The 24,851-nt window shown below is 34.1% G+C and overlaps 19 protein-coding genes and 4 pseudogenes across 23 annotated transcripts, besides 2 other annotated features; 8 read left to right on the top strand and 15 right to left on the bottom strand.

The window, feature by feature from the left end:
- Positions 1 to 11,541: part of a mobile genetic element that runs on past the window's edge.
- Positions 30 to 868, bottom strand: TVAGG3_0988920 (KilA, N-terminal/APSES-type HTH, DNA-binding family; the record flags this gene model as incomplete). Its single annotated transcript, XM_001318526.2, has 1 exon — positions 30 to 868. A coding segment is annotated over one exon (839 nt), but the record flags the coding sequence as incomplete, so codon positions are not given.
- On the top strand, positions 1,638 to 1,838 carry TVAGG3_0988910 (uncharacterized protein; the record flags this gene model as incomplete). Its single annotated transcript, XM_051254106.1, has 1 exon — positions 1,638 to 1,838. One exon carries the CDS (start codon positions 1,638 to 1,640, stop codon positions 1,836 to 1,838), a length of 201 nt encoding a protein of 66 aa, XP_051079680.1.
- On the bottom strand, positions 1,867 to 2,277 carry TVAGG3_0988900 (uncharacterized protein; the record flags this gene model as incomplete). Its single annotated transcript, XM_051254105.1, has 1 exon — positions 1,867 to 2,277. One exon carries the CDS (start codon positions 2,275 to 2,277, stop codon positions 1,867 to 1,869), a length of 411 nt encoding a protein of 136 aa, XP_051079679.1.
- Positions 2,317 to 2,454, bottom strand: TVAGG3_0988890 (uncharacterized protein; the record flags this gene model as incomplete). Its single annotated transcript, XM_001318525.1, has 1 exon — positions 2,317 to 2,454. The coding sequence occupies one exon, from the start codon at positions 2,452 to 2,454 to the stop codon at positions 2,317 to 2,319; it is 138 nt and encodes a 45-aa protein (XP_001318560.1).
- TVAGG3_0988880 (uncharacterized protein) lies at positions 2,635 to 3,009 on the top strand (the record flags this gene model as incomplete). Its single annotated transcript, XM_051254104.1, has 1 exon — positions 2,635 to 3,009. The coding sequence occupies one exon, from the start codon at positions 2,635 to 2,637 to the stop codon at positions 3,007 to 3,009; it is 375 nt and encodes a 124-aa protein (XP_051079678.1).
- On the top strand, positions 3,480 to 3,875 carry TVAGG3_0988870 (annotated as a pseudogene). The gene has a single exon. A coding segment is annotated over exon 1 (396 nt).
- On the top strand, positions 3,908 to 4,599 carry TVAGG3_0988860 (annotated as a pseudogene). Its single transcript has one exon. A coding segment is annotated over exon 1 (692 nt).
- Positions 4,647 to 4,909, bottom strand: TVAGG3_0988850 (annotated as a pseudogene). Its single transcript has one exon. A coding segment is annotated over exon 1 (263 nt).
- Positions 4,940 to 5,185, top strand: TVAGG3_0988840 (uncharacterized protein; the record flags this gene model as incomplete). Its single annotated transcript, XM_001292652.2, has 1 exon — positions 4,940 to 5,185. One exon carries the CDS (start codon positions 4,940 to 4,942, stop codon positions 5,183 to 5,185), a length of 246 nt encoding a protein of 81 aa, XP_001292653.2.
- TVAGG3_0988830 (DNA/RNA polymerases family) lies at positions 5,208 to 5,606 on the bottom strand (the record flags this gene model as incomplete). Its single annotated transcript, XM_051254103.1, has 1 exon — positions 5,208 to 5,606. One exon carries the CDS (start codon positions 5,604 to 5,606, stop codon positions 5,208 to 5,210), a length of 399 nt encoding a protein of 132 aa, XP_051079677.1.
- Positions 5,618 to 6,511, bottom strand: TVAGG3_0988820 (annotated as a pseudogene). Its single transcript has one exon. A coding segment is annotated over exon 1 (894 nt).
- On the bottom strand, positions 6,574 to 7,015 carry TVAGG3_0988810 (uncharacterized protein; the record flags this gene model as incomplete). Its single annotated transcript, XM_051254102.1, has 1 exon — positions 6,574 to 7,015. A coding segment is annotated over one exon (442 nt), but the record flags the coding sequence as incomplete, so codon positions are not given.
- On the bottom strand, positions 7,994 to 8,146 carry TVAGG3_0988800 (uncharacterized protein; the record flags this gene model as incomplete). The annotated part of the gene is made up of 1 exon (XM_051254101.1): positions 7,994 to 8,146. The coding sequence occupies one exon, from the start codon at positions 8,144 to 8,146 to the stop codon at positions 7,994 to 7,996; it is 153 nt and encodes a 50-aa protein (XP_051079675.1).
- Positions 8,329 to 8,535: a mobile genetic element.
- TVAGG3_0988780 (uncharacterized protein) lies at positions 9,230 to 9,631 on the bottom strand (the record flags this gene model as incomplete). The annotated part of the gene is made up of 1 exon (XM_051254100.1): positions 9,230 to 9,631. The coding sequence occupies one exon, from the start codon at positions 9,629 to 9,631 to the stop codon at positions 9,230 to 9,232; it is 402 nt and encodes a 133-aa protein (XP_051079674.1).
- Positions 11,542 to 11,994: 453 nt separating the features above from the next.
- TVAGG3_0988760 (uncharacterized protein) lies at positions 11,995 to 12,843 on the top strand (the record flags this gene model as incomplete). Its single annotated transcript, XM_001318520.1, has 1 exon — positions 11,995 to 12,843. One exon carries the CDS (start codon positions 11,995 to 11,997, stop codon positions 12,841 to 12,843), a length of 849 nt encoding a protein of 282 aa, XP_001318555.1.
- A 4-nt stretch (positions 12,844 to 12,847) lies between these two features.
- Positions 12,848 to 13,090, bottom strand: TVAGG3_0988750 (serine threonine-protein phosphatase family; the record flags this gene model as incomplete). The annotated part of the gene is made up of 1 exon (XM_051254099.1): positions 12,848 to 13,090. The coding sequence occupies one exon, from the start codon at positions 13,088 to 13,090 to the stop codon at positions 12,848 to 12,850; it is 243 nt and encodes an 80-aa protein (XP_051079673.1).
- Positions 13,091 to 13,107: 17 nt separating this feature from the next.
- TVAGG3_0988740 (uncharacterized protein) lies at positions 13,108 to 13,470 on the bottom strand (the record flags this gene model as incomplete). The annotated part of the gene is made up of 1 exon (XM_001318518.1): positions 13,108 to 13,470. The coding sequence occupies one exon, from the start codon at positions 13,468 to 13,470 to the stop codon at positions 13,108 to 13,110; it is 363 nt and encodes a 120-aa protein (XP_001318553.1).
- A 453-nt stretch (positions 13,471 to 13,923) lies between these two features.
- TVAGG3_0988730 (phage tail repeat-like family) lies at positions 13,924 to 14,426 on the bottom strand (the record flags this gene model as incomplete). The annotated part of the gene is made up of 1 exon (XM_051254098.1): positions 13,924 to 14,426. A coding segment is annotated over one exon (503 nt), but the record flags the coding sequence as incomplete, so codon positions are not given.
- A 312-nt stretch (positions 14,427 to 14,738) lies between these two features.
- TVAGG3_0988720 (uncharacterized protein) lies at positions 14,739 to 17,044 on the bottom strand (the record flags this gene model as incomplete). Its single annotated transcript, XM_001318517.1, has 1 exon — positions 16,376 to 16,942. One exon carries the CDS (start codon positions 16,940 to 16,942, stop codon positions 16,376 to 16,378), a length of 567 nt encoding a protein of 188 aa, XP_001318552.1.
- A 101-nt stretch (positions 17,045 to 17,145) lies between these two features.
- Positions 17,146 to 18,975, bottom strand: TVAGG3_0988710 (uncharacterized protein; the record flags this gene model as incomplete). The annotated part of the gene is made up of 1 exon (XM_001318516.2): positions 18,343 to 18,975. The coding sequence occupies one exon, from the start codon at positions 18,973 to 18,975 to the stop codon at positions 18,343 to 18,345; it is 633 nt and encodes a 210-aa protein (XP_001318551.2).
- Positions 18,976 to 19,607: 632 nt separating this feature from the next.
- TVAGG3_0988700 (protein ubiquitination) lies at positions 19,608 to 20,678 on the top strand (the record flags this gene model as incomplete). The annotated part of the gene is made up of 1 exon (XM_001318515.1): positions 19,608 to 20,678. The coding sequence occupies one exon, from the start codon at positions 19,608 to 19,610 to the stop codon at positions 20,676 to 20,678; it is 1,071 nt and encodes a 356-aa protein (XP_001318550.1).
- Positions 20,679 to 21,206: 528 nt separating this feature from the next.
- On the bottom strand, positions 21,207 to 23,612 carry TVAGG3_0988690 (syndetin family; the record flags this gene model as incomplete). Its single annotated transcript, XM_001318514.1, has 1 exon — positions 21,207 to 23,612. The coding sequence occupies one exon, from the start codon at positions 23,610 to 23,612 to the stop codon at positions 21,207 to 21,209; it is 2,406 nt and encodes an 801-aa protein (XP_001318549.1).
- Positions 23,613 to 24,044: 432 nt separating this feature from the next.
- Positions 24,045 to 24,827, top strand: TVAGG3_0988680 (uncharacterized protein; the record flags this gene model as incomplete). Its single annotated transcript, XM_001318513.1, has 1 exon — positions 24,045 to 24,827. One exon carries the CDS (start codon positions 24,045 to 24,047, stop codon positions 24,825 to 24,827), a length of 783 nt encoding a protein of 260 aa, XP_001318548.1.
- Between the last annotated feature and the right edge of the window lie 24 nt (positions 24,828 to 24,851).

Below are 24,851 nucleotides of genomic sequence, written 5' to 3'. Positions count from 1 at the left end.
TAAAAAGTCAATAAAAATAAAGAGTTCATTTACTCTGCTTGTTTGAAGTTGTCAAATACTCTGTTATTTTTTCTTTCAGTAGCGGTAAGTCTTCTTTGAAGGTAAGTATTGTACAACCTTTCATATCATAGTGTGTTTGAGGTAACGTATCTTGAACTATTTGTTTCACATCTTCATTTGGGGTCATTGAAATCGGTAAGTTTTCGCGATAGAACCAATTTCTGTCAGATTTGTAAATCTTAGCAAGGTCGTAAAAGCTTTTGTTGTTTCTTCTGACTAAATGCAACATAACCATATCTTTATCTTCTTCATTTTCCATCTCTTCAGTATAAATCATATACTTATAGTTCTTTTCCTTTCCTTTTGGTACCGAACGTAGTATTCTTTTCTGAATGCTTTTGTCTTTTGCTTCAAGCTTGTTTTCCATCTCTTCACGTTCTTGTCTATGAATTTCGTCAAGAAGTCTGTAAATATACCAAGCATAACGAGGCGAAGCCCACATTGCAACAGCATTTACAAGAAGTCTATGTACATAATATCCTCTCAAACCGTTTGGCAATTTTTCACGATTTTCATAGAGTTTTGGCGACTGGGGTTTTTTACCTACTCGCTGTTCTTCACTGTTTTCAGAAAAAAGTATGTCTCGCTGTGCTTCGCTCAAAAGTTCTTGTGTGCTTTGGTTCCTAAACCAGTCTTTAGGAAGCTTAGTATCTGGAGCAAAACATGCTGTCAAAATACTTTGCATTTGGTACATATCGTCTTTGACCGAACGAATGAGACGGAGTTGTTTGTTAAACTGTATGTACTCGTATTCTTCATTTATAGCTTCATGGACTATAACTGTTGTTGTGTTCTCTGTTGTTGACATTACTGTCTTTACATACAAAATAAAAAAATAAATAAAAATAAAACTAACTTTATTTTTTCTATCTTAAGGAAATTCATGATTTTTGTGCTGAATTCAATAAAAATAATGTTTAGGTGAAGAGGTGAGATTTCACCTGTTTTTTCACCTCATTTCTACCCCAGTTATTTTATAAACGTTTCACATGGTAAACGTTATTTTTTAAATTTTGTGAAAACTCAACGGTTTGACACATGCCATATGCCATTTTACTCAGAATTCATATCTACGCAAACAAAGTTCAAATTGTAAAAAGTCAAGCTTGAAAAATCTAAGTGTTTAGTCTTAGTAAGATGGTAGCTTCTTAAAGCAAATACCATTGCTGAGTTTTATGTACGTGAAGAGAAGTACAATGAATTCAATTACAAGTACAATTGCAATGACAACTAAGGCAACTATTTTTGTCTTTTGCCAGCAAGGGTACTTCTTCTCTTCCAATGGTTCGGCAGAACTATACTCACTCATGAGAAATGCCAAAACGGTTTAATAGAAAAAGTGTCATTTTTTCATGTCCGAAGACTCGAAGGTGCAACACTTCCAAAATACCGACGAACTCAGAAGAGCAGCATGGCAGTATGTTCTTGACAACTTCTTTGAGTTCTCCAGGTACACCTTGGAAAATGCTGAAGAACTCCGACACAGAGAATTTGGAGAAATTGCGCTCCAATACTACCTTGACAAACAAAGGGTAAAATAAGACTAAAAACTTAACGTTTAAAAAGTGACATTTTTAATGAGGTCAGAGTCACCGAGAAAACTTGGTCAGATGTTAGCAGCTTACTTCCCTGAGGAGGATGGAAGCGTTACATACATAAGGTTCAAAAACAACGAACCTGGAATTGCGTACCAAATTCGCAATTACATGACCATGGAAGAGTACGAAAGGTTTCTACAAGAGAAACCAGCTCTAAACAACTCAGAAAAGAAAGAGTAAAAAGTTTAATTCGTAATTGTTTATTTTTTTACTTGTAAGGGCAAGCTGCAAGAATGAAGTCGACTATCTCAGTCTTTGTCTTGACCAGTTGGACTGCTCTTGTAAGCACGTCTGTTTTGCGGTCTCCAGCTGGTGTCTGACCTTCGTAATTGCGCATGTTCTTGAGAGCTCCAGTTGTAAATGGCTGTAAGATGAAGAGTCTCTCAGACTGCTTGAGGTAGTCTTCACGGTCACGAACCGAATCTGTGGTACGAGTCGAATTGGTCGACCTTAGGGAAGAGACTGAAAGCCTGTCATCTTCCATTGGAGCTGTGGCATAATCTTTGCGTAAACGGTTCAGACCTTCTTCGAAGTCTTGGTCTCTCTTCGATTGAGATTGGAATTGGAATTGCTGGGGTGGAGCTTGCTGGAACAACCAAGGGTTGGGGAAGTAAGGCATAGGCTGAGGAGGGTAGTTCGGGAAGCCTTGTGGTGGGTATTAACCTTGAGGTGGAAATTGGTAGTAATTTGGTGGAGGTACTTGCTGGAACTGAGGTTGCTGAGGAGACTGTTGTGGTTCTGCAGCTTTCGGTTCTTCTGGCTTTGGAAGGCATTCAGGAAGAGGAACGTCAGTCATCCGTTTGTGTCCTGTCGGAAGGAAAAACTTTTTCTGTCGGAAGGAAAATTTTTTCTCAAGTTCGACCAAAAAGTTCTCAATTTTCGAAAATTTGAATGGTTTACGGACGGACAACTGGAAGAGTTCTTCCTGTCGGAAGGAAAAATTTTTCCCTTTGTCGGGAAAATATTTTCCTGTCGGATGGAAGAACTTGGAATGCAAGAAAGACTTGACGAGGCAATTTACCTAATTGAAATTAACGACTGCGTAAAAGACTACTTGCGCAAGGTAATGAAGCCCAAGGTCAAGTTCACCACTATTTCTGGAAGGTCTACACTTCAGCTCGAGACTTCGACTGGAATTCCAATTCAAATACCAGACGGGACAGCCTACGATGGCATAAAGGACGCCAAAAGAGAAGCTCTTGTTAAGTTCCTAAACAAACGTCCTTGGATAAAAATACCAAACAAGGAGAACCCCCTACCCCATATGAAATTGGCAATTCAGTCTCTCCTTCACTTCTCTGGTCAGCCGTTCTACATAACCTGTGAAGGCGACATTCAGCCAGTTCAGTAAACATCTCATTTTAACTCACTTTTTTATGTTTTTACTCACACTCGTACTCACCAAGTATGAGTACAACTATTTCAACTGTGAACCTTGTAGTGACCGGTCTTCCTGCAAATGCAAGTTCGGTCAATACACAGTTTATGGTGGCAAGAATTGAAATTCCAGACCCAACTCCAACAGAACTCTCAAGTTACCAGAGACTCGTGTGAAAAGAAGCCTTCTGGTAAGTTTCTTATAGCCATATACATGGCATGTTTAGAGTAAAAACATTTTTTTTTCATTTTTTGAATGAAGCAAGTTAAATTCGTCCACACCAAACTCAATGGACCGATGAAGAGTTTCAAGCTATGGTTGAAGGTGTTGAGAACGACATAGACGGCGAAACTTGAAGGAGCTCAAACACAATTGCAACCAAAATTGCACAAGTCAAAGAAGAGATAGCTCCACTTAAAGCTACCAAAGCTACTCTTGACCTCATGGATACTTACCGTTTAGATGTCAAGAGAGGAATAAGACAATTAAAATTAAAACTCTTAAATTACGAAGCTATACTCCAGAAGTTAGCAGAAATGAGAAGACTTTACCAGAGCTACTTACATGTAAGGGACTTACCTTCAAGGCAGTCCGACCAAAGATGAATTTTCTGACATTGTCCCAATTTTGTCCGAAAGTCAGCTCAGATGTTTTGAACTGCTCCCAACATATCCAGAATATGAACGTTTGCCTGAACTTTCCGCAATCTCAAAAAACGTTTTTTGGTTCTCATGTTCGAAACTTTTATCGGAAGAGACAACAAACGTTCAGAAGAAGAACAAGATATTATTTTAAACTTGTTGTATGACATAACTGTCATAACAAGCTTTTTGAAGTAAAACCGCCATTCTCAAACCACTTCATTTTTTCGATGTCCGAACAAGCACCGAAGCCGAACACAACAACAGATGTCCTTTCAAGGTTGCCAGACAAGCGCCCAGTTCAAATTCAAATTGCCCAATTGAAAGCTCATCTGACAAACACCATTAAGACTCTCCAAAGTAGTCTTATGACAGAGATGACCAATCTCAAAGCCGATGTCCTCATGAACCAAGCTTCCAATGAGAAATGCCTGAACGATTTCACGGAAACCTTGCGCAATTACGAGAGAGAGAACCGAGACCTTGCCAGACTCATCTACCGTTTCTTCGAAGAGATAGACGCCATCTGGAAGGTACTCGGAAAGGACAGAACATGCAACACCATACTTCGTGAGTACCAAATTGAAGAAGGAATTGTCGAGGAAGAAGAGGAAGAAGAGGAAGAAGAGAAACACGAAGAAGTTCCTGAAGCCGCTACATGGGCAACCCTTGTTGCCGATGACGGTTACGAAATTTCCCAACCCTACCATACCAAATCCGCAACAAGGAGACAGGCAAGGTTCTTACCCCAGTCCTCAACAACTTGGGACACTTGAACCTTAACCTTCGGAATCGCGGTTCAATCTCCATGGGCAAGCTTGTCGCAATTCAATGGGTTCCAAATCCAGGCAAGAAGACGAAGGTCAGACACATTGACGGTGACAAGCTCAACAACCGTAAGGAGAACCTCGAGTGGTTCTAAGAGTAAAAAAAATTATTTTAGGGGAAACCCCAAGTAAATTTAAGTGTTTAGTTGGATAAGTAGGCACTATTAATGGTAATTTGGAAAATTAGCTCCCGACCTTTGAATTGGGCTCTTTCGTTATCCCAGTTGCGTAGGAGGTCGTCCCAGAGGAGTTGTAGAATTGCCAATTCAAGGACGATTTGTCCTCCCAGGCATTGAGGATGTACTGCTCGTAGAGTCTCATGACCTCTGCCTTGCACCAGACACCCTCTCCCTTGGAACGTAAGGCTTCTTCGAAGTGCTCGAATGCGATTGGCTGCTTGACCATCCGAAATGACACTTTTTGTCCGTTTGGTCAATGTTCGTGTCTCGTGCCATAGTCGACGAAAATACAGACAAACAGGTTATATATGAGTTTGAGACCAAGAATGGTGTAACTCGACCTGTCCGATTCAAAGACTCCGAGGGCGACCATGAAATTAAACGGAAATTAGCTAGGAAGGAATATAAAATGGACTGGTTGCCACCACCTCCACCTCCACCACCTTTACCTGTTCCTCAAGTAAATAAGCCTTTCCCATTCCCAAAAATTCCCACATTTTAATTCAAATTCGAATAAAAATTTTTTATTTCATGCAATGTTTAACTATTTCACCATCTTCTTTAACACCCCAGTACTTACGCTTGGAGAGGACATGAACTTCGGTGAAAATTTTGTCCAATTTGAATTGACCCATCTTCTCACCGACTAAACCCATTTCAATGAGTTTGTTATAGCCTTCTTCGTTCGTCATGAGTGCGTCAATGTTCTCATAGTAAACCTTGACTTTGGATTTGACTTCGGAGAAGAATTTGTTGTAGTTGTCAAGGACTGCCTTTGCGAACTGAGGGTAAGACCAATGTTCGACAATAGGTTTTAATGTGGTTACTAAGCCACTTTGACCTTGAGTGAATTCGTACTTCAAAACAAAAGGAGAAAACCTTTCAACAAAGTTGTCGACCTTCTCATAATGTTTACTCTTCATCTCTTGAGGTTTCTTAATGGAATATCCCCATGTCGAATTCATAAGCAATTTGAGTGTCATTGCAAGTTTGGGGTTTGAAGCTTTCCTAATATCATACAGTTGTTGTATGACTTTTCCAACTGTATAGTTCCTTCCCGGAACTCACCATCTTCGTTTGGAATTCCAGTCGGAATATATTGGACAAACCTCATGTATGCAGCGTTAAGGTCGACATAGTATATCTTTTCATCTGAGTCGAACTTGTCGCAACCAATTGGTCCAGTTTGTGGAAATTCAAGTGAGTCTCTTATCTTCTGAGAAACTTCTCCTGTTATCTCATAAACATCGTCGAAGCAACCTGTTTCATATAAAACCTTCTGACCTAACTCAGATGCTCTCCAATACAATTTGACGTCAATTGGATGTCTCAATGGAAGTTTGTTTATAGCATCTTGAAGTTCTTGCAACCTCATTGGAAGTTCTTCTGGTTCAGGTTGGTATCCGAACATACCAACCCCTTGTGGAACTGTGTACTTCTTTTGTACTAGAACTTTGTCTGGAACAACTTTTGGTCTTGCTAACAATGAAAAGTTTGTTTCGTCTTTTGGTACAAAAGTTTCTGTCAGCTTATCATCTGGAATTGGTTCCAACAAACCTTTCTCGAAAAGAATGTTTACAGCTCTGACAATGTTGCACTTACTTTTACCAAAGAATGGGTTTGTAAGACTTTCGTTCAACATGAAGTGGTTGTGGACAATTACAATCTTCAACCATGGTAAGTCTTTGTCAACAACATAGTCGTCATGTGAAGAACCTTTAGCTGTAGGTATGTTGACTCGGATATTGACATTTGCCAACGGTGCAATTTTTGCCAATTGACCTCTGAGAATGTACCTTGTCTTCACACATGACTCAAGATACTTCATCTTCTCATCTGTAACAAGACCAGAGTTCCTGAGACATGTAAGAATGCAAGGTTCATTGACAATTGTTTCAATTGAATTGTAAATTCCATACCTTGTCAAGTCAATGTCAGACTTATTTATGAAGGGGAAGTATCCAGCATGTTGTCTGACTGCTTGAGGGTTAGGTTGGTACCATTCGAACTTGACACTTGCAATTCCTTCAATTGCATTCAAAATGTCTGAGTCGGAGTCAACCATTTGTTCTCTCTTTGTAGTCTTGAAAGCGTCAAGAAGTTTTGCGGCTGTTTGTTCATTGCCATGTGCATAGTAAATGTGACCATCCAAATCTGTTATGGTCAATCTGAGATTGTGTCCTTTCTTATTTCCGTCTTGAATTGCAGCAAGTACTCCCATGAAGCCTTCTTTGTTCTTTCCTTCGTCAAAGTTTACTGTAAAGGTTCGACCAGATGTAATTTGACTTCTAACTTCACGATACTTTTCATATGCATATCTTGTTCTTTCCATGGGAGCATGTGCGTCTTCACCTTTTCCTTTTTTTCTCAAAGGATGCAATTGTTCGTCATGTTTCCAGTAGAATCTGGCAAAGCCGTCGTGTCCTTCAACTTGAGGTTCACTAACATCGAAAGGCATGTCCATAAGACGTTCTTCTTCTAACCTCTCTAGTCTGTTTGGATAATTGGCACGTGCTGTTTCCAAATCCATTTCGTAGCGAAGACCAGACAATTTGTCATAGACTTTTATGGGTCTTCCCTTCCTATATTTAAAATTCTTCGAAACTCTCCAACCATATCTTTGTAACTCTGCTTTTATTCTAGCAGACTTTCTATCCATTCTATATGGGGGCATTTTTATAAAAATAAAAAAATGTTTTTTTCTTTACTTTACATAACCGCCTGCTGCCATAAGTCTTTGACGCCAACCCATACCAGCTAATGAAGGTTGACTTGGTTTAGTTTGGAAACTAAACTTTGGTTTTGGTTTATCTTCAGTTTTTGGTTTTTCTTCTTCTATCGGTTTTTCGTCACTTTTCGGTTCCTCTGACTTTACTTCACTTGCAGGAACAGTTGTGTCGTCAACATCTTCATAAATATCATATATGCCATTTGTTTTTGTTTTCCTTTCAACTTTTTGTGTTTGTTGTAAAGTTTAGAATATTTCGACTCTAAGTCAATGAGATGTTCTATAATGAACTGTTGGTCAGTGAAGTAAACTTTTCCATCTGTTGTCTCGAAAGCTCCTTCAGACTTCAATATTTTATTTGTGAGAGTCTGTTTCTTTTTTGAGATACTAGCCGTTCCATTTCTATGAAAAGTGACTTTATAGTTAGGGTTTGTATTTCCAGACCTGGCACTTTCTATTATTGAATTTTTCTCTTCATCTGTAAGTTCTTTGACAGGTTTTGACAATGGTTCTGAACTTTTTGTTTGTGGTGTCAAATCTACCGTTTCAACTTCTTCGGTCATTTCATCTCAGTAAAAAATTTTAGTTTGGTTTGTTTTCAACTGGTTGTTTAGGTTTTTTAAGTCGGTCTAAAACTTCCTGAGGTATAGGAAGAACTTTACAAACACGTGGTGTAAATGCTGGAAGCCGACAAATCCATCTTGAACTCATTTGTCTCAATGCTGCATTGTTCATTTTGTTTCGTACCGAAATGGCTAACAAAAAAGTGACAGGCAACCTTAAATTGCGCGGCAATTTTAATTAAAAAAATAAACATTAATTTTTGTGATTGATATTATGCATTTTATTTATATTATATAAGATTTAAATTTAGGGGAAAAATTGGAAAAAAAATAAGATTGGAAGTCTTTAGGTAAGAAGGAAAGGGCAAGAGATATATAGTGTACCTATATACCTCTTGCCCTTTCATTCTAAGTAGAAATGGGAGAAACTTTGTCCGCATCATAAGTTATGCGGACAAAATTTCTCCGATTTCTAATGGGAATTGCAGGCTATGAGGCACTGATATATAATCAGTACCTCATAGCCTACAATTCCCCTTATTAGACTTCCAAACTTTGAGTTAATGTCAAGACATTAACTCAAAGTTTGGAAAACTTCTCGTAAGAATCAATCGTCAAAAACCTCGATTGCAGTTATATTCATTGTGTTAAATTTGATTTATTTTGAAATTTTTATAAATTAAATTTTATATAACATAAAGCGTTATGAATTAGTATTTCCATATGAATTTTATCTCGAAAATAGTAATTCTGTACAGTTATATTTCGGTTAATTTTGGAAATTTCTAGGAATACTTTAAGATAGTATGATTATATATAACTCTGCCTTCATGATTTATTTTAGCTTTCGCGCAAATATCAGTTAACTTAACTCCATTATTTGATTTTGTGATGGCTTCACAAAGCCAATCAATATCAATCTCTTCTGGAGAATGTTTTTCTCATCTAGAATATTTCAATACTTTACATACAAAATTTTTATTTCTAAAAAACTTTTTATTTTTTCTAATATATGAATGAAAATAGTTAGAACAGATTTTGAAGCTCAAAACATTAAAAATTATTAAAGATTTGTATAATATGATTAAAAATGGGAAATAATATGAGGCAATATAAAGGAATATGAATATTAAATAAATATATCTAAATAGAAAGAATCAGAAAAATCAAATTATTGGCGCCAAAAATGTCACTTTTTTAGTGAGCCATTTCGGTATGAGATACTGCATTGTTCATTTCATCTCAGTAAAAAAATTTACATTCCCCACGTTTGAGGCGGTTGAGGTTGGTTATTGTTTACCCACTGTTGTGCATGGTTATATCCTCTGTTAAAGAATCTTTCACCTTGGTCCATATAGTGTCCTGTTTGGTTATAGTAGTCATTTGCTTTGTTATAATAGTTTCCTGCTTGTCTTCCTACATTGTCCATCCATCCTTGAACTTTTCCTCTTGTTTCAGGATTTGGAATAAGATTTGTTGCATCTCGTGCTACATCCCAACCTTTCTGTACAGTTTGTATAATAGGTTGTGCTTTCTCTTTAAGTATACCTAATGTACTCAAAATCTTCTTTCCAATTCCAAATGCACCTCTGGCTATTGTTCCCACTGCGGGCAAAAATCTGGATGCAACTCCTGCTAATGCGCCAAATAAACCCATTTCTTATAGGGTAAAAAATGACGAATCCGAACAAGGACCCCTATGTTTCTAAAGCGACAAAGAAAGCACTCATGATAAAAATCTTTAGTTCAACACCAAATGCTTGGTTTATGGATATCTTGGAAAACATTCCGAGAGTTAGAACAGATGGACCTCCATACTGGTTAATATTTGTTGGTCAAAACAAAGATACTGTGAAGCCATACCATTATGGTCCAAAAATATTTTAGATGTAAAAACTGCTTTGACAATATTCGTTGACAAATACCATCCAACAAAACTGACATCTGACTGTGAAAGTTCTTTCAAATCAGATGATGTAAAAAACTATCTGCGTTCAAAAAATGAAAACCAATATTTCATTGTCGACCAAAACCATTCTGCTCTTGGTGTCATTGACGGTTGTATAAAAATGTTAAGAGACTTAAACCAACCACAAGGTGGTGAAGCAAATGAAATGTCATATGACGACAAATATAGACACTTCTCCATGGCAAAGATGAGACAAGTTTTAAATATTTACAATAACCGTAAACAAAAAGGTTTGGGAAACCACTCCCCCGAAGAAATGAAAAACAACCCTGACTTAGAGAAAGACTATATATTTAATAATTTAGTCAAAAGAGACAAACAAGAAAGAATGCCGGCTTCAAACTTCAGAAAGGTGACAAAGTAAAAATAGAAATACCTAAACGCGACCCATATGAAAATACTATTGACTATGACAACAATGGGAACCCGACAGGTACTCACATTCGTGTTCGTAAAAATAGAAGAAAGTATACAAGAGAATATTATGAAGTTTTAGGCAAACATGGCAAAATGTACACACTGCAAGCAGAAGATAAAACTACTATGCCAGACCTCGTTTCAAACTTGTCAAAGTTCAAGGTGGTATACTTTCAAAGACAGTTCCTAACAAATATAAGACAACTCCTGACGAATATGCTAAAGAAGTTGAAAATGACGACTAAGCATTTCTATACCATGCGTAAACTGTCATGTAAGGTGGCATGTAGTCTTTACTTTGTCCCGTTGTTTGTGTATATCCTGAAACGAAATGTGTATGGTTTCCATCTCCCTGAGTGTCACTCCAGTAACCATTTATAGCAAACTTAACGTCGTCTTTAACATCATATCCTTTACCTTTTGTCATTCCTGACCAACCAATATATCTATGACTATGCCAACCTGCTTGAGATGTACTTAAATCTATGTAGTGACTGTGTGCAGGTAAATTTGCACCTGAAATCGTTTTACTTCCACCTGTTTTCCTTTGAAGAGTTTGCACAATACAAAAACCTGTCGACTATTTGAGTCCAAGTTCCAAAACCAAGTACTACTTCTGGTCTGGTAGAGTTCATTGAAACATATAATGAGCCCGGGTAAATAAGATTCGGCAAAATTTGTTTAAGCACATTGAGTTCCTGTCTTAGATGCATAATACTATTGTCATTAGATATCAAAGTATCTACAAGACTTGTTGCCGGTGGTATTGTTGGACCTTTACTTGGCAAGGTTGTGTTTAGTGTAATATCATCTGCTGTAAAAGTTGTAAAACTTGTATGTGTATGAGTCTTATTTGCTTTAGTGTTTAAGGTTTCTTGTAAGTTTGTAATATCAGATATAGAATGTGTATGAGTCTTATTTGCTTTAGTGTTTAAGGTTTCTTGTAAGTTTGTAATATTTGCAATGGTATGTGTATGTCCAACGGCACTTTTCCTGTTTAAGGTTTCTTGTAAGTTTGTAATATTTGCAATGGTATGTGTATGTCCAACGGCACTTTTCCTGTTTAAGGTTTCTTGTAAGTTTGTAATATCAGAATAAGAATGTGTATGAGTCTTATCTGCTTTTGTCTCTAATGTTTCCTTAAGACTTGGTATTTGGTTAATATAATGTGTATGAGTCTTTTTAGAATATTCGTTTTCAGCTCTTGTCACTTCACTTGACATTTTATTGTCAACATATGTTTTGTCTGCTAGTTCAGGATGAGTATATTCTTTTGTTGCATAAGCATTGTTAGCTCTTTCTTCTTCTTTTGCTATTGCATCGTCTACATATTCTTTGTCAGCTTTGTTGTCAACATCTGCTTTCAAAAGAAGTTCATTTATAGGTTTCTCGTTTAAAGTTCCTTTTGTTGGATTTATACAGACAGTATTGTTCTTCTTGTCTTGAAATAGAAACTCATCTGTTATAGGGTTTAATGTCAGTTTTAAGTCACCCCCTTTCAATGACTCAGATATCTTAGAATAGTTTGAAAAGTTTGTTGTGTTCTTATTTAGAGCTTGCATAATGAGTTGTCGGTTGTGTTGTATTTCTCTTATGGAAGCAATATCTTTCGACATTTTTATTCTAGATAAAATATGCTTCCAATAGAAAAAGAAAATTCTAGAGTTGCTACAACTAAACCATTAGATGAACTTTTTACTAATGTCGGTCAAAAGTTTGAGACAGATACCGTAAAGCATGAAGGCTATCGTTTTGACTACCCATTAAGATGGTTAAGAGACCCATCTGTCACAAAAGCTATTGGCTTTCGTAGAATGAAGTTTGTGTCTGTAGAAGATAAAAGTTTTCCATTTATTGTAAGGTTTCATATAGATTATACATCTGAAGGGCAACGAAAAATGTGGGAAGAAATTGAGCTAATACAAGTTGACCTCTCATCTTCTCTACAGACTGCATTAAAAAATATAGAAGATAAAATAAATTCATGTTATGCAAAATATGCTGATGAATATGCGAATACCAATAGCACACTTTATGTGAGAATTGTATATGACAAACAAAATTCACAAGTGTCATTTCAAATCTACGAAGACAATCCAAATAAAGACGAACAAATATATACAGAATTCACTGCAATGTCATGGTATTATTTGCAAAGAATGTTAAATCAGAAAGTTGAACCTCCTTTAGCAAATATCTACAGTCGATATGCAAGAGATGAACCATATTTATTTAAAGATGTTTTCGACCAAGATGCTGTGATAGTTCATGCTTCATTTTCTGGCGCCCAAAACTCTTTCTTATGCTTGGCAAATGACTTTTACGAAAAACCTACAAAGTTATACGAACCACCAGGTGGAAGTATTTCAGACTTTCAAGTATGGTTTACTACAGATGGAAGAAAAAGAATAATTCCATTATACCATGCGTTTTACTTAGAACTTAGTTTCATATACAACTACTATCGAACGATAAAAATATAATTTTTTAATACGGTTGAGGTGTTGGATTTGGTTGCCAACTTGACTGTGGTGCAGGTTCAGGCTGTTGTATAACAGGAGCTTGTTCTTCTGGTTCAGGGTCTTTAGGTATAATACCAACAAACTGACCTACTCTTTTACCAATATTTTTGACTCCGTTCCAAATTCCTCTTCCGACAGATTTTATTCCATTCCATATACCTCTTCCAACTCTTCTGAAGAAGTTTCCAATACTACTGAAGAAACCCATTTACTACGTGTAAAAATCTAATGTCCGCCTAGTCTCTTACGTTTCCTGTTGAGTTCCATAGCATTCTTTAACTGCAGCTCATACATTCTGTTTCTCCTCTGGTAGAAAACATATTCTGGGTCAACTCCTGTGTTCGCGTCATCTGCATAAAGTTGTTTATATCCCACTTCAGGGTTTGTATAAAACTCTTTCCATCTCATATTTGCATACCATGGTGGCAAACCTAACGCAGCGTCATTTGACATGGCAGTTTGCATTTGTACATCTGTTGGCACTTGACCATAGTTTGCCATTGCAGTTTGTATTCTAACTTCATTTGGAATATTCTCTGGGTTTGGTTGTCCAGGTTGCTGTGCATTCGCTAAGTTCTGTGCGTCCATTTAATATTAGATAAAAATATCTTACGAGTACATATACTGAACATTTGCAGGCATTGGTTCATCTTCATATTCTCTGTACTTTTCTGCCACGTCAAATAAATAAATGACACAATGGAAAAAACCTAAAACTAACAATCCGATTTCAAACCACATTTACTTACTAATAAAATTTCTTTGTTATGACACTTTCTCCAGTTTATAGGACCTCTCTCATATTCTATCTTGTCATATCTAAACTCATAGTCATGTATGTCCTCTAACCATCTCATAACGGTTTCCAAACCACTTTTATCGGATGTAAAGTAAAAGCATGGATGGTTATGTATAACGTCTAAAGTTTCTAAAGAGTCTCTCAAAGTCCAGTCTACTTGGTATTGAAAATCCCATGTGTTATAGAACGGCGGGTCCACTATAAAGAAAACATTTTCCTTGTCTTTATATTTTTCATACAACTCTGTCCAATGACATCTCACAAACTCTATACCCTCAATATATTTTTCTATGTTCTCTTTGAAAACATTTGTATAGTTAAGATATAAAACTTTTGACATAAGTGTTTCAATGTCATGAACTCTTATAGCACCACTATATAATAGTCTAGCAGATATACTATCCCAGTCTATATATTCTGCTTTTTTCAAAACCTCTCTCACAATATTTTTCTTATCTAATGGTATACGTTCCATCTTACCTATAGGTATCTTTTCTTTTAACTCTTTCAATATATTGTTTGTGTCTGGAATATGTTTGAGACGGTCCATATAGTTGTCGAAGTCATTGCATATAATCTTTGAGTCTGGGAATATTGTATGGCACAAATGGGATATATAGAAACTTCCACCGAACAAATCTACAAATGTTAGACCATTCGGTAGTTTCTTAAGTTCTCTCAATATAATATCTTTACATCTACTCTTATTTCCAAAGAACGGTAACGGTGGTTTTGTAAAATTCATTTATATATAATAATAAAAATGTTTTTACCCGAAAAGTGACAGAAAAGTGACAAAACATGAAAACATATATAATTTGTGAAAAGTGACACATTATATAATGTTTTCGACCCAGAAGACTAACAATTTTCCGAATAAAAACTTCATTTATACTAAACATCTTCGGGGCTAGAGGGCGCAACGCGCCTGGAAGCCCCACTTACCTGACCTAGATAGGTCTTAAAAATATCAGGCGATGCTAAATACTTAATCCATAATGATTTTCATTTTTACTCTTTATTTTAAATTTCACAAAATTTCGCAGTTTTTTCATTTATTCATGTATATTAATTAATTACTATTTTCTCAATATAATATCAAACAAAAACCAATATTTCATGTATTTTTATTACGATAATCAAATTTTTAATCATTTCATTTCAAATTCATTAATAATTGGTAATATAATGAAACAATATAATCCTGGAACATTTACACTTGATAATTGCATTTACGATGCGAATGAAGATTTTATTATCAATCCGAATTGCAAATATGTTCAAACTTACAGCATTAATATTTTAAATTCTTGTGTAATAATCTATAAAGGAGCATGCAGCAATATTAAGTATAACTTAGGATTCAAATATATGTATGGTTTTATTATTACTCTAATATAAAAGACTAATTATTTTTATTTTTCTAGAACTTTTGGGTTCTGAACTATAACCTGATTCAGATAGCTACAAGAAGACAATTACATATCAATTCTCAATGATTTCGACCTGATATATATATCAATGTCCCCAAATTTATTATTTTGTTCGAATCAATGACTGAGAAGACATAGAAAGTCATTTCCTTGGCGTTTGACCTGCCAATGTATTCTGGAAGAAACAATTTGGAATTTGAAAAAAAGATGTTGATCAGATATGTCAAGACTATAAGTGATGATGTGATACAATTTATTGTAGTTATTAAGTGAATATCATTCGTAACCTTTTATGACATAAAGAGTGTAATAAATATTGATTTTTCTGGCAAGCAGGAGATTTTGTTTTGAAATATGACACCAAACACGCAAATCATTCATTTCAAAGATGCCATGAGTTATTGATATCAAAACATTTGAAATTGAAAGGATTTGATGATATTTGGCAATTAATATTTAAAATAAAATCCAATATTTTGTAAAATCGAGATGTAAAATCATTTTCAATGTAAAATAATTGGGTCCATATAGTTTAATTTTATTTTTTTTTAATAAAAATAAATTTATTATTTACTGATAAGGGTTATCAACAAGAGGATTTTGAGACATGTTTTCTGTATCCACAGTGTATGTTGGTGTTTGGCTCTTTGCAACCGCGATTTCACTTTCTGGAGTATAATTTGCTTCAAAGTTAGCTTCTTCGGCATCGCATTTAATACATAAACTAATAAGAACATGTATTTCAACAAACAAGAGAAATACACCTCAAATCACAACATACATTACTGGAAGTGCACAAATCTTGAAAGGCGGATCTATGGAAACGCCATTTCCTCTCTTTTTGTTCATATACATCAAATCCCACGGATTCCTACAACATATGACGCAATAAATGCATGTTGTTGGATGCTCTTTGTAATGTTTTTCAGCCGCCGAATATTCTGGAGTACAGCTTTTATAGCAACACTTACAAGATATTCCTGACCTATAATACCTGTTTGGATGGCGTTTTGCAAGAATTCCAATAGGAATAAATAATAAAAAGCATAATCCATAATAGCTAGCTAATGCATAGAGTACATATTCATAATGAAAGCATTTTTTGCCAAAGTGTTTGGTTTGATGGATAAAAGATTGTTTGCTTTTCGGTTTGAAACATCTGCATCCTCAAACCATAGTTGTTACGGCCATATCGTTTGAATTGAAAACCAGATGTTTCGTTTGATTTGTAGATTAATGAAGCTCGGAAAACACCAATATCTTAATATATCTTTCCAAATTGCATAGAAAATGGTTGTTTGTCAAAGGTCTGACCATATTTATTAAAAGATGGTGTCACGGAATCTAAATCTAACGAATTTATAACAATATCACCTTTATCAACAATAGAAAGGTAATTGTAATGATTGTAATTGTTTTGTAAATCCGATGAGTGGCTTGTTTGAACTATGAAGGAGTCTTTTTCTATAAGTGAAACAATTGTTGCAATTTTCTCATCATCATTGACATTAAAGCCAAATAATGAGACAGTAAATTGTTGTGTTCGATATGAATTCTCGATTGCAATGATTCCCTTGGACTTAGAAAAACCGTAAGTTTGTTGATTACTGTATTGGTGCGTTAAGTTATATGTGTTTTCACCCTCGATGTAGTACACGTTATAATTGTAAGATGCTCGTGTATATAGAACAACTTGCCAATTATCAGTTATCTTTTCTAAACTGAAACATTTAATTGTATGCTCATTAATATCTTCTGTCATATGAACACAATCACCATCAAACTGAAAAGTTAAATCTTGCAGAGACGAGCATGTAAGTTGAAGCATTTTTTATATTGAATAAAAATTTTATGTCGCATTCAAAAAATAATCATCACATTTTTGGAACATATAGAGCAAACAGCTAACAGTATATTTTTTAATAGTTTTTGTATCGGTTCGATTTTAAATCTTATCAAAATTCTGATGGGTGTTTCAATTGATATAGTTAGACAAATTTTCCCAAAGTCACTTTTTATAATGAAGAAGTGCTATTACTGAAACCGGAGTCAGAATAACAAAACCTTTACCAACAAGCTCAAAAACTTCATGATAATTTATCTTGAATTTTTATAAAATCTTTGTCAGATGACGGCAAATTAGTTGATTAGTAAATCACACTTTTCTGATTTTAAAGGAACAAGTTCTGTTATATTTATTGAAAGAACTGACTCTAATCTACGTGTCTCCCACTGCGGTTTTGAAGACTGCTATAAACAAAATTATTATACATATCGTAAAACAGGACATCAGATCGGAGGCGTATGTATTATTCACAATGGGAACAATGCATCTTTGAATTATGTATCTTGTTGCAGTTGTAAAGTAGATTTTGATACATTCATTTCGACTTTCAATCAAAATCAACCATCTAATTCTCATATTTACAATGAAATAAGCTTCCATAACTGCTTATCACCAAGTTATTTCATTCTGACAGATATTTCGCCAGCATATTTTTCTAAAGTTAATTCATCCAATTCGAAAAGTTCCGATTGCACATTATTCCATTCTGGATAGCTTTCAGTTGGGGGTAATTCAACATATTGGACATTAAATAATAATACATGTTCATCTATTCTTGGACATTCAAATACCGAAATTAAATACTACTATCTCAAGCTAATTTCGAATAAAAATCAATTTATTATCAAATTCTATTATTCTGACCCAAATGTTATCTTAAATTCAATATTAATTGGTAATTCAATGAAAAAATACAATGCCGGAACATTAGTACTCGATAATTGCACTTACGATATAAATGAAGATCTTGATATCAAGCCAAATTGCATACGTACACAAACGTACAGCTTTAATATATTAAATTCGTGTGCAATATTCTATCAAGGAGCATGCAGCAATATTAAGTATAATTTAAGATTAAAGTACATGCATGGCTTTGTTATAACTCTCATATAAAATTGCTTTTATTGATGATTTTTTCTTTAATTTTTGGAAAATGAAGAATAATTGGAGCAAGTTAACTATATGCAATCTAATTCTGACCAAACCATATTTGGGAAGTATTTCCATATTGTCTATTTTAAATTTTCATAACAGAGAACGAAAAACGCATTAAAATAAAAATTTTTAATCTTTTCCTATTAAATTAAAAGGATTTACTGTTGCAATAACCTTTGAATTGATGATTGCAGGGGTATCCCTAGCTACATATTACCACAACTTTATAAAGTATCTTCATCAGGTGGCTTTTGCTCGGTTTTTTCATTATTCATGAAATCAAGGAACTCTTGGGGTGATGGTATTTGAAGTCCTGTATCAGGATATTTTCCGTCTCTTATTTCGCTGTTGAGGCACCCATACATAGAAGTAAGTATTTCCCCGAGTTTATGAAATTTTCCTTTTCTAAAATGGCTGTAGTCGGAACCCATAATGTCGAATAAATCTTTCCATCCTTCGACCATCTTCACGTCATTAATATCCGTTATGTATGCAAACTTATGACCCAAGGTATCGATTACCGTCATGTGTCTGGCAACAACCATGGCAACTGCTTGATTGAATGCTTCGAGTTGTTCCATTTGCTTTTTATTCTTGCGATCAGTTTCATAATTGAGTCCCATATAGGAATAAAAAATGGCTTTCCTGATATGATATCTATATCCTGGTGATGCAGTGACATATTTATTAAACAATTCTTGAGAAATCTTGCATGGGTTTTTAGCTCTTTCAAGAAAATGTTCTGCAACTTCCCCTGGAATCCAGAAATTGAATTCAGATGAATCTTTTGTAAGTTGTGAGAATAGGAATTGTTCTGCACCAAGGTTGTAATGCATTATTAGAAATGAAGCAAACATAACTGCTTTATTTAAATAATGGAATATCTTAACGGCATGTTTGAAAAATCAATGTGTTGAAATTGAATTATCATTCAAAAATCATGTTATATGAACGTTTAATTGATAACAACGAACTACATGCTTTAATGGATTTCAATACATTCTTAAAAAATAACCATTGTCAAATGCTTAAATTCAAAAGTTGGTAAAATTATTGTTAAAACATACATAAGTCATATTGGCATTTATTACACAGGTATAATCTTCTTTCAATTTTTTCTGTGAAAAATGAGATTTGCTGAAATGTAAAAATAACGTAATTTCATCAATCACAAGATCGAGGATCAATTTTAATTTATGCACATATGGTACGAAAATTTTTTACTTTTGAAGGAAAATTGAGATAATCACGGTTCCATACTTTTCTCTTTTTAATTGACAATTATTGATTTACATCATAAATAAGTTATAAATTCATTGATATTTTGGATTTTATTGCACCCAAAATCTTTGATATGGTCAACCAATGAGATAATTAGTTTTTATAGTGTATTTCCTAACTAGATCTATTGAGTTCAATCAACATGGTAAATCAATGTTGAAATTCATTATACCCAGCTTTACAAAAAAAAAAATCTAAAGCCACTTTCATGACTCATATTGATTACGAAGCTTATGCAAGAGATTTAAATATATGGTACAATAACGTGGAGTTTTATGATGTCCGAACTGCAGCAGATCTTTGCAAGATCTTTGATTGCTGTAAATTTTCAACAAATCAGTTTATTCAAATATTTACTATTATTAATAAAAAGTTTAATAGTTCTGAGGTGATAGCTATTTCACAGCATGCAAGGATACAAACATTCGAAAATGGAGAAAAAGCATTTGATGCTTTAAATTTTATTTCAAAACTCTTAAACAACAAAGCCATAAGTGATGCAACAACTTACATCAAGGATCACACGGCCCAAACTGGCAAAAATATTAAATATTTAATGAAATGTTCTTTATATCGTGATGACTTTTTTCAAATTTTCAAAATTTTATCAAAAGCATGCAAAGATGGAGATACATATACATTAAAATATGCAGTTACAGAAGGATACATTAATATATACACATATTATTCGGAAAAAAGTAATCTTTTTTATTTAAATTCTGAACCTGAAGAAGCAAGACCATATTCACTTTTTGAATACATTTTGAGTAAAAATAACATGGAACTATTCAGACAACTTAGTATATTCTCAAATATCTGTACAAGCAATAGTCTTGAATCAATTAAATGCTTATATACTCAGCTTAACGAAGATGTCAATTCTCGCGATGGATTCCAGAAAACACTTCTTCATTATGCAGCATTAAATGAAGATGTCGAAGTTACAAAATATTTTGTATCTTTTCAAAGTATAGATATAAATGCTAAAGATGATTGCCAAGCAACTCCAATGCATTATGCAGCATTTAATAGAAATGTAGAAGTCATCAAATATTTATGTTCTCTTCCAGGAATTGATATCAAAGTCAAAGATGCAAAGGAGAAAACACCTCTTCATTATGCAGTTCTTGTTAAAAACAGTGAAGTAGTTAAATATCTTTGTTCTCTTCCAAATATTGATATCAATGCAATTGACAGCAATAAAAAGTCAGCTCTACATTATGCAGCCGAAAATGATAGCATTGAAATTATTCGATACATTAGTGAGCACATGAAATAAAAAATCATTTTATATATCATGATATAACTTGAGCTAGTGTAGTACACTATTTTAAAACATTATAAAATATTCATGTTATTACACCCGCATGATAAACAAAATAACTCTATAATAAACCAGATTTGACTTCAATTATTTCAAATTTTATATTTGGTTCTTAACCGAATAAAAATATTCAATCCAAAACATTTGAAGTGATTTATTTTCCAATTCATCTCAGTAATTTTTCTGAGATTTGTTCAGAAAAAGTTTGTAGTGAATTTTAAATTCCCAGAATATCATTTGAATATATTCACAATTATCACTTTTGTTCAATTTTTCGACAATAATTGTCAAAGAATATTGTTGCCTCGTAAGTTTAAAGCTTTAACAATTAAATCAGCTTGCCAATGGTGATTAATAATATTATATTTGCCAAGCAAATAATTATAGAAAGCAACAATTTAAAGTGTGTCAGAAAAGATTTAAAAGCACAACTTTTTTTAAAAAAATTTATATAAATTATTCAAACAAAAAAACATAATATTTTTATTTAGGAGGTGTTTCTACTTTGCTTAGCAAGTCTCTCATATCCTTTGAAGACAGTTTACAGCTAAGCCCTGTTCTTATCAAGTTAACTAAATAGGAAGATTTGTATCTCAAAGAAGCTTTTTCCAACCAAGAACTAAACTCAGTCAAATTAAAGAAGAAAGCATTGATGTAGTCCAAAACATCGACGTAATCAATATCTGTTAGTTTCGTCATATTTGTGAATATAGTTGCAGCAGCTCTTGTGTCTCCAATCATCAGAGATCTTCCATTGCTGTTGCAAACTCTTACAGAACCAAAAGCGTGAATTAGAACATTGCAAATTCTCATCCACGTGCCTCTCCATATGTCATCAGATACATCTCTTGGTAATTGGAATGATAACAATGTTTTAGACAAGTTTTCAAGCGATTTCTTCAAAATAGAAACGAAACCATGATATTCTATTGTAATTTCTTGAACATTCCAATCTGCAGCAATGATTTGATACTTTAACTGCTTGATATTCATGAAATTCCTTGCACAGAATGCAGAGATGTTAGGCCTGCATTGTTTCAACAATTGAAAAACAGTGATGTCATAAAATTTTGTCACTTTTTCATTTTCAATTGTATTCAAATAATTTTTAATTCCTTTCAAGTACCAACTCAAGAGTTTCAAACCTTCTGTTCCTACAATCATCTGCATCAAGTGGGACTCTGCACTCTCTACTGGTCTTTGCTCTGTTAGCGACAAGTGTCCGATCAATCTGAGTGTTGTTTTGAGGTTTTCAACAAAAGAATTTTGAAAACTTCGAGTTAATTTCTGGGAAAATGACACGGAACCATCGGAAACAGTGAGCAAAGGATAGGGTGAACAGAATGTATTGATAATGCCAGCAACGTATGTACTACTTACGTTGATAATCAAGGAAATACAAGATTCCTTGTTTAATTCAACCGACAAACATACCAAAGAATGTATGATTCGTACACATTGCATGGCACTACTACATGTATATCGCTTCGTTGGCTCTTCATCTGTTGGAAATTCGAAGATTTGCTCATCACATGGAACAGTTTGAACGTGTTGAAGGAAATCGGACTCAATTGGTACAGGTGCCCAACTATCTGATGCTATTGCTTGCCTGGTTGACATGATACAGGCACTTGTGTAGCGTTGGAGATATTCGGAAGAAGTTATTTGGAGCCAGTCTTGGATTCCTTCGCAGGTAAGTATGGATGTGAATTCCTTGAGGCCTCGGACAAGTTTGATGAAGGAAAGAGCATCCAATGACTTACAATTAATACGAGATAAAAATTGAAGGACAGAAGACTCAGCAGCCGAATAAAAATGGTTGAAATTATCATGGAAACCTGTAAGAATTGATGATAGGATATTATCAAAGCGTTCTCCATCAATTTTTGGGATAATATAATCCGGATTTATTTTATCAATGATATCTGTGATCTGACTGTTATCAGAATGGAACTGTATGAATGTCTGGAATTTTTTAAGAAGGGCGCAGTTCGTATCCATAAACCTAAATAATGTATCAATGTCATTACTCGAAGCTTCGAAGTATGCGTAGGCTCGATCGTGAAGTAATTTGGTGTAGATGTTAACAAGCATCTTTGCAATTGGTGGTGATTCACTGATAAAGAGATATGAAGCAATAACTTCGGAATATTTTTGTTCGTCGAAGGTTTCGGATAATTCTTGAAGCTCCTTTGTAAGTATTGTTTCTAGGTTAGATGGAAATTGTTGTATTGATTCAAGAATTTCTGATATGCAACCGATTTTTTTCAATTCGCCAATTTTTAGAGGATCTGATTCCCCACAAACATCAGTTGGGAAATCAGGAAATCCAATTGCGTAGAATTTATCATAAATTTCTGGTGAATAACTTAAATCATCTTGATTTAAAATATTTTTAATGCATTCATAGTTGTATGATGCTGTAATGAATTGTCTAGAATGTAATATTTCGTCTATTAGTAACAAACATTTAGTAAAATGAACAACTTTCGAATTTTTATTATATCTTTTAAGATTTCGAATGTGAGTATATACATTTATCATTGGATCAAGCGTATTTTCACGTACTGATGTGATTTCACTACGTATTGATGAAATGTAACGTGTAGAATTTTCGACTTGTTCTTGTAATTTAAGAAATCGTGATGTGGCATCAAAAATTGAATCCTGAGAGGCATATACATGCTTTGTTAACTCTTCTGAGACGATTCCTATTGAGCTTTCTGCTATTTTTATCTGTTTATCTAATGCTTCTCCGAATTTTTCATCGAAAACTGGTGGAAGTCCAGATAATATTGAAAGAACACAGTCATCCGGCGTTGATGAGTCGAAAAATATGCGTGGAACTTCTTCGAGCGTGTTAATTTCATTATCACTCTTTTGTTCCATATAAAAAAGTTAACCTTATTTTTTTGACATCCTTGAGGAACTTTGATGGAGTAAAATTGGAATCTCCTGATACGCTAAACATGTTGCAATTGCCAAAAGATGATATATTTTAGAAGAAATATTGTCCATGTGTGAAAAATGTAAAGTATTGAATTCAGAGGAAAACTAACACTTTTCGGACAATTTGTCAGGGGCGCGAAACGATCCAAAAATGTCGGAAAAGTGTAATTCTCTAGTATATGATTATTTTTGCTTTTAATACCAAATAGCATTTGAATCATAAATAATCGTTTGCTAGAGAATTACAACTTTTTTTTGAAGGAATTTTGGTCATAAATGTTACTGCATTTTATAATTTATTATAAATTATAAAATCAGAAATTTGCTCAAAAAAGAGAACATTTTTTTTAAAGTGACACCTCATTTTTTTTAATGATTTTTTCTCTCGTGCACCCACAATATCGTATAATAGATCCACCTTTTGACAAATTTACTCTAGAAAAGAAGGAATTCTTCAGAAAAACACTAAGTTATTTATCTTATCCTCCATTTGAAACCAGACAAACAGAATTTAAACTAAGGGAAGTTGCAATCCAATGCAAACATATAAATTTCGTTATCTCAGGCCATATTGTTTCGCGTCTCCAACTCGTGAGTCGTCAGTTCATTCAAAAGATGTTTCTTTACTTCGACATGACACTGTTTACCGATCAAGAAAAGGAAGAATGTGCTAAAACAATCGCAGCAGTTTCTAACGACGTCAAGATTAAAGCAGATGAATTGATTTCAAACTACGAAAAGTATGTCAACCCAATCTATTACCTTTGGTATTGCTCGTTTTTAGTGAAAGATTATTTAAATGATTGTGTCTTAGAACTCTACAAATATACGAAAGATTTCATAGAATGCATACAAAATGGGATCAATCTTATCTGGACCAAATATCGAAGTAAAGTTTTTTTAGATAAACGTTATTGGAAAGGTAATTTTAGCAATCTATTTAGAGAATACGACAAATTCTCTGTCAAACCTGATAGTTTTCCACCAATATATTTCGGCAAAATTATTGATTTGCAAAAGCGCGCAGATCTGAAAGGAATACCTATATATTGTACTCTTGTTGAAGAAGAAGAAACTTTCATAATAAAACCGCACACTGAAAATTGTCAAGAGATTAAAAGATTGCCGCCTTTTTCCAATTTTGCTCAATTTTAAAATTTCATATGAAAATCGATAAAT

The sequence above is a fragment of the Trichomonas vaginalis genome, chromosome I, assembly GCF_026262505.1.
Source record: "Trichomonas vaginalis G3 chromosome I, whole genome shotgun sequence".
NCBI lineage: Eukaryota > Parabasalia > Trichomonadida > Trichomonadidae > Trichomonas > Trichomonas vaginalis.
The sequence above is the reverse complement of the archived record's forward strand: the minus strand, read 5'-3'. Positions and strand labels throughout refer to the sequence as shown.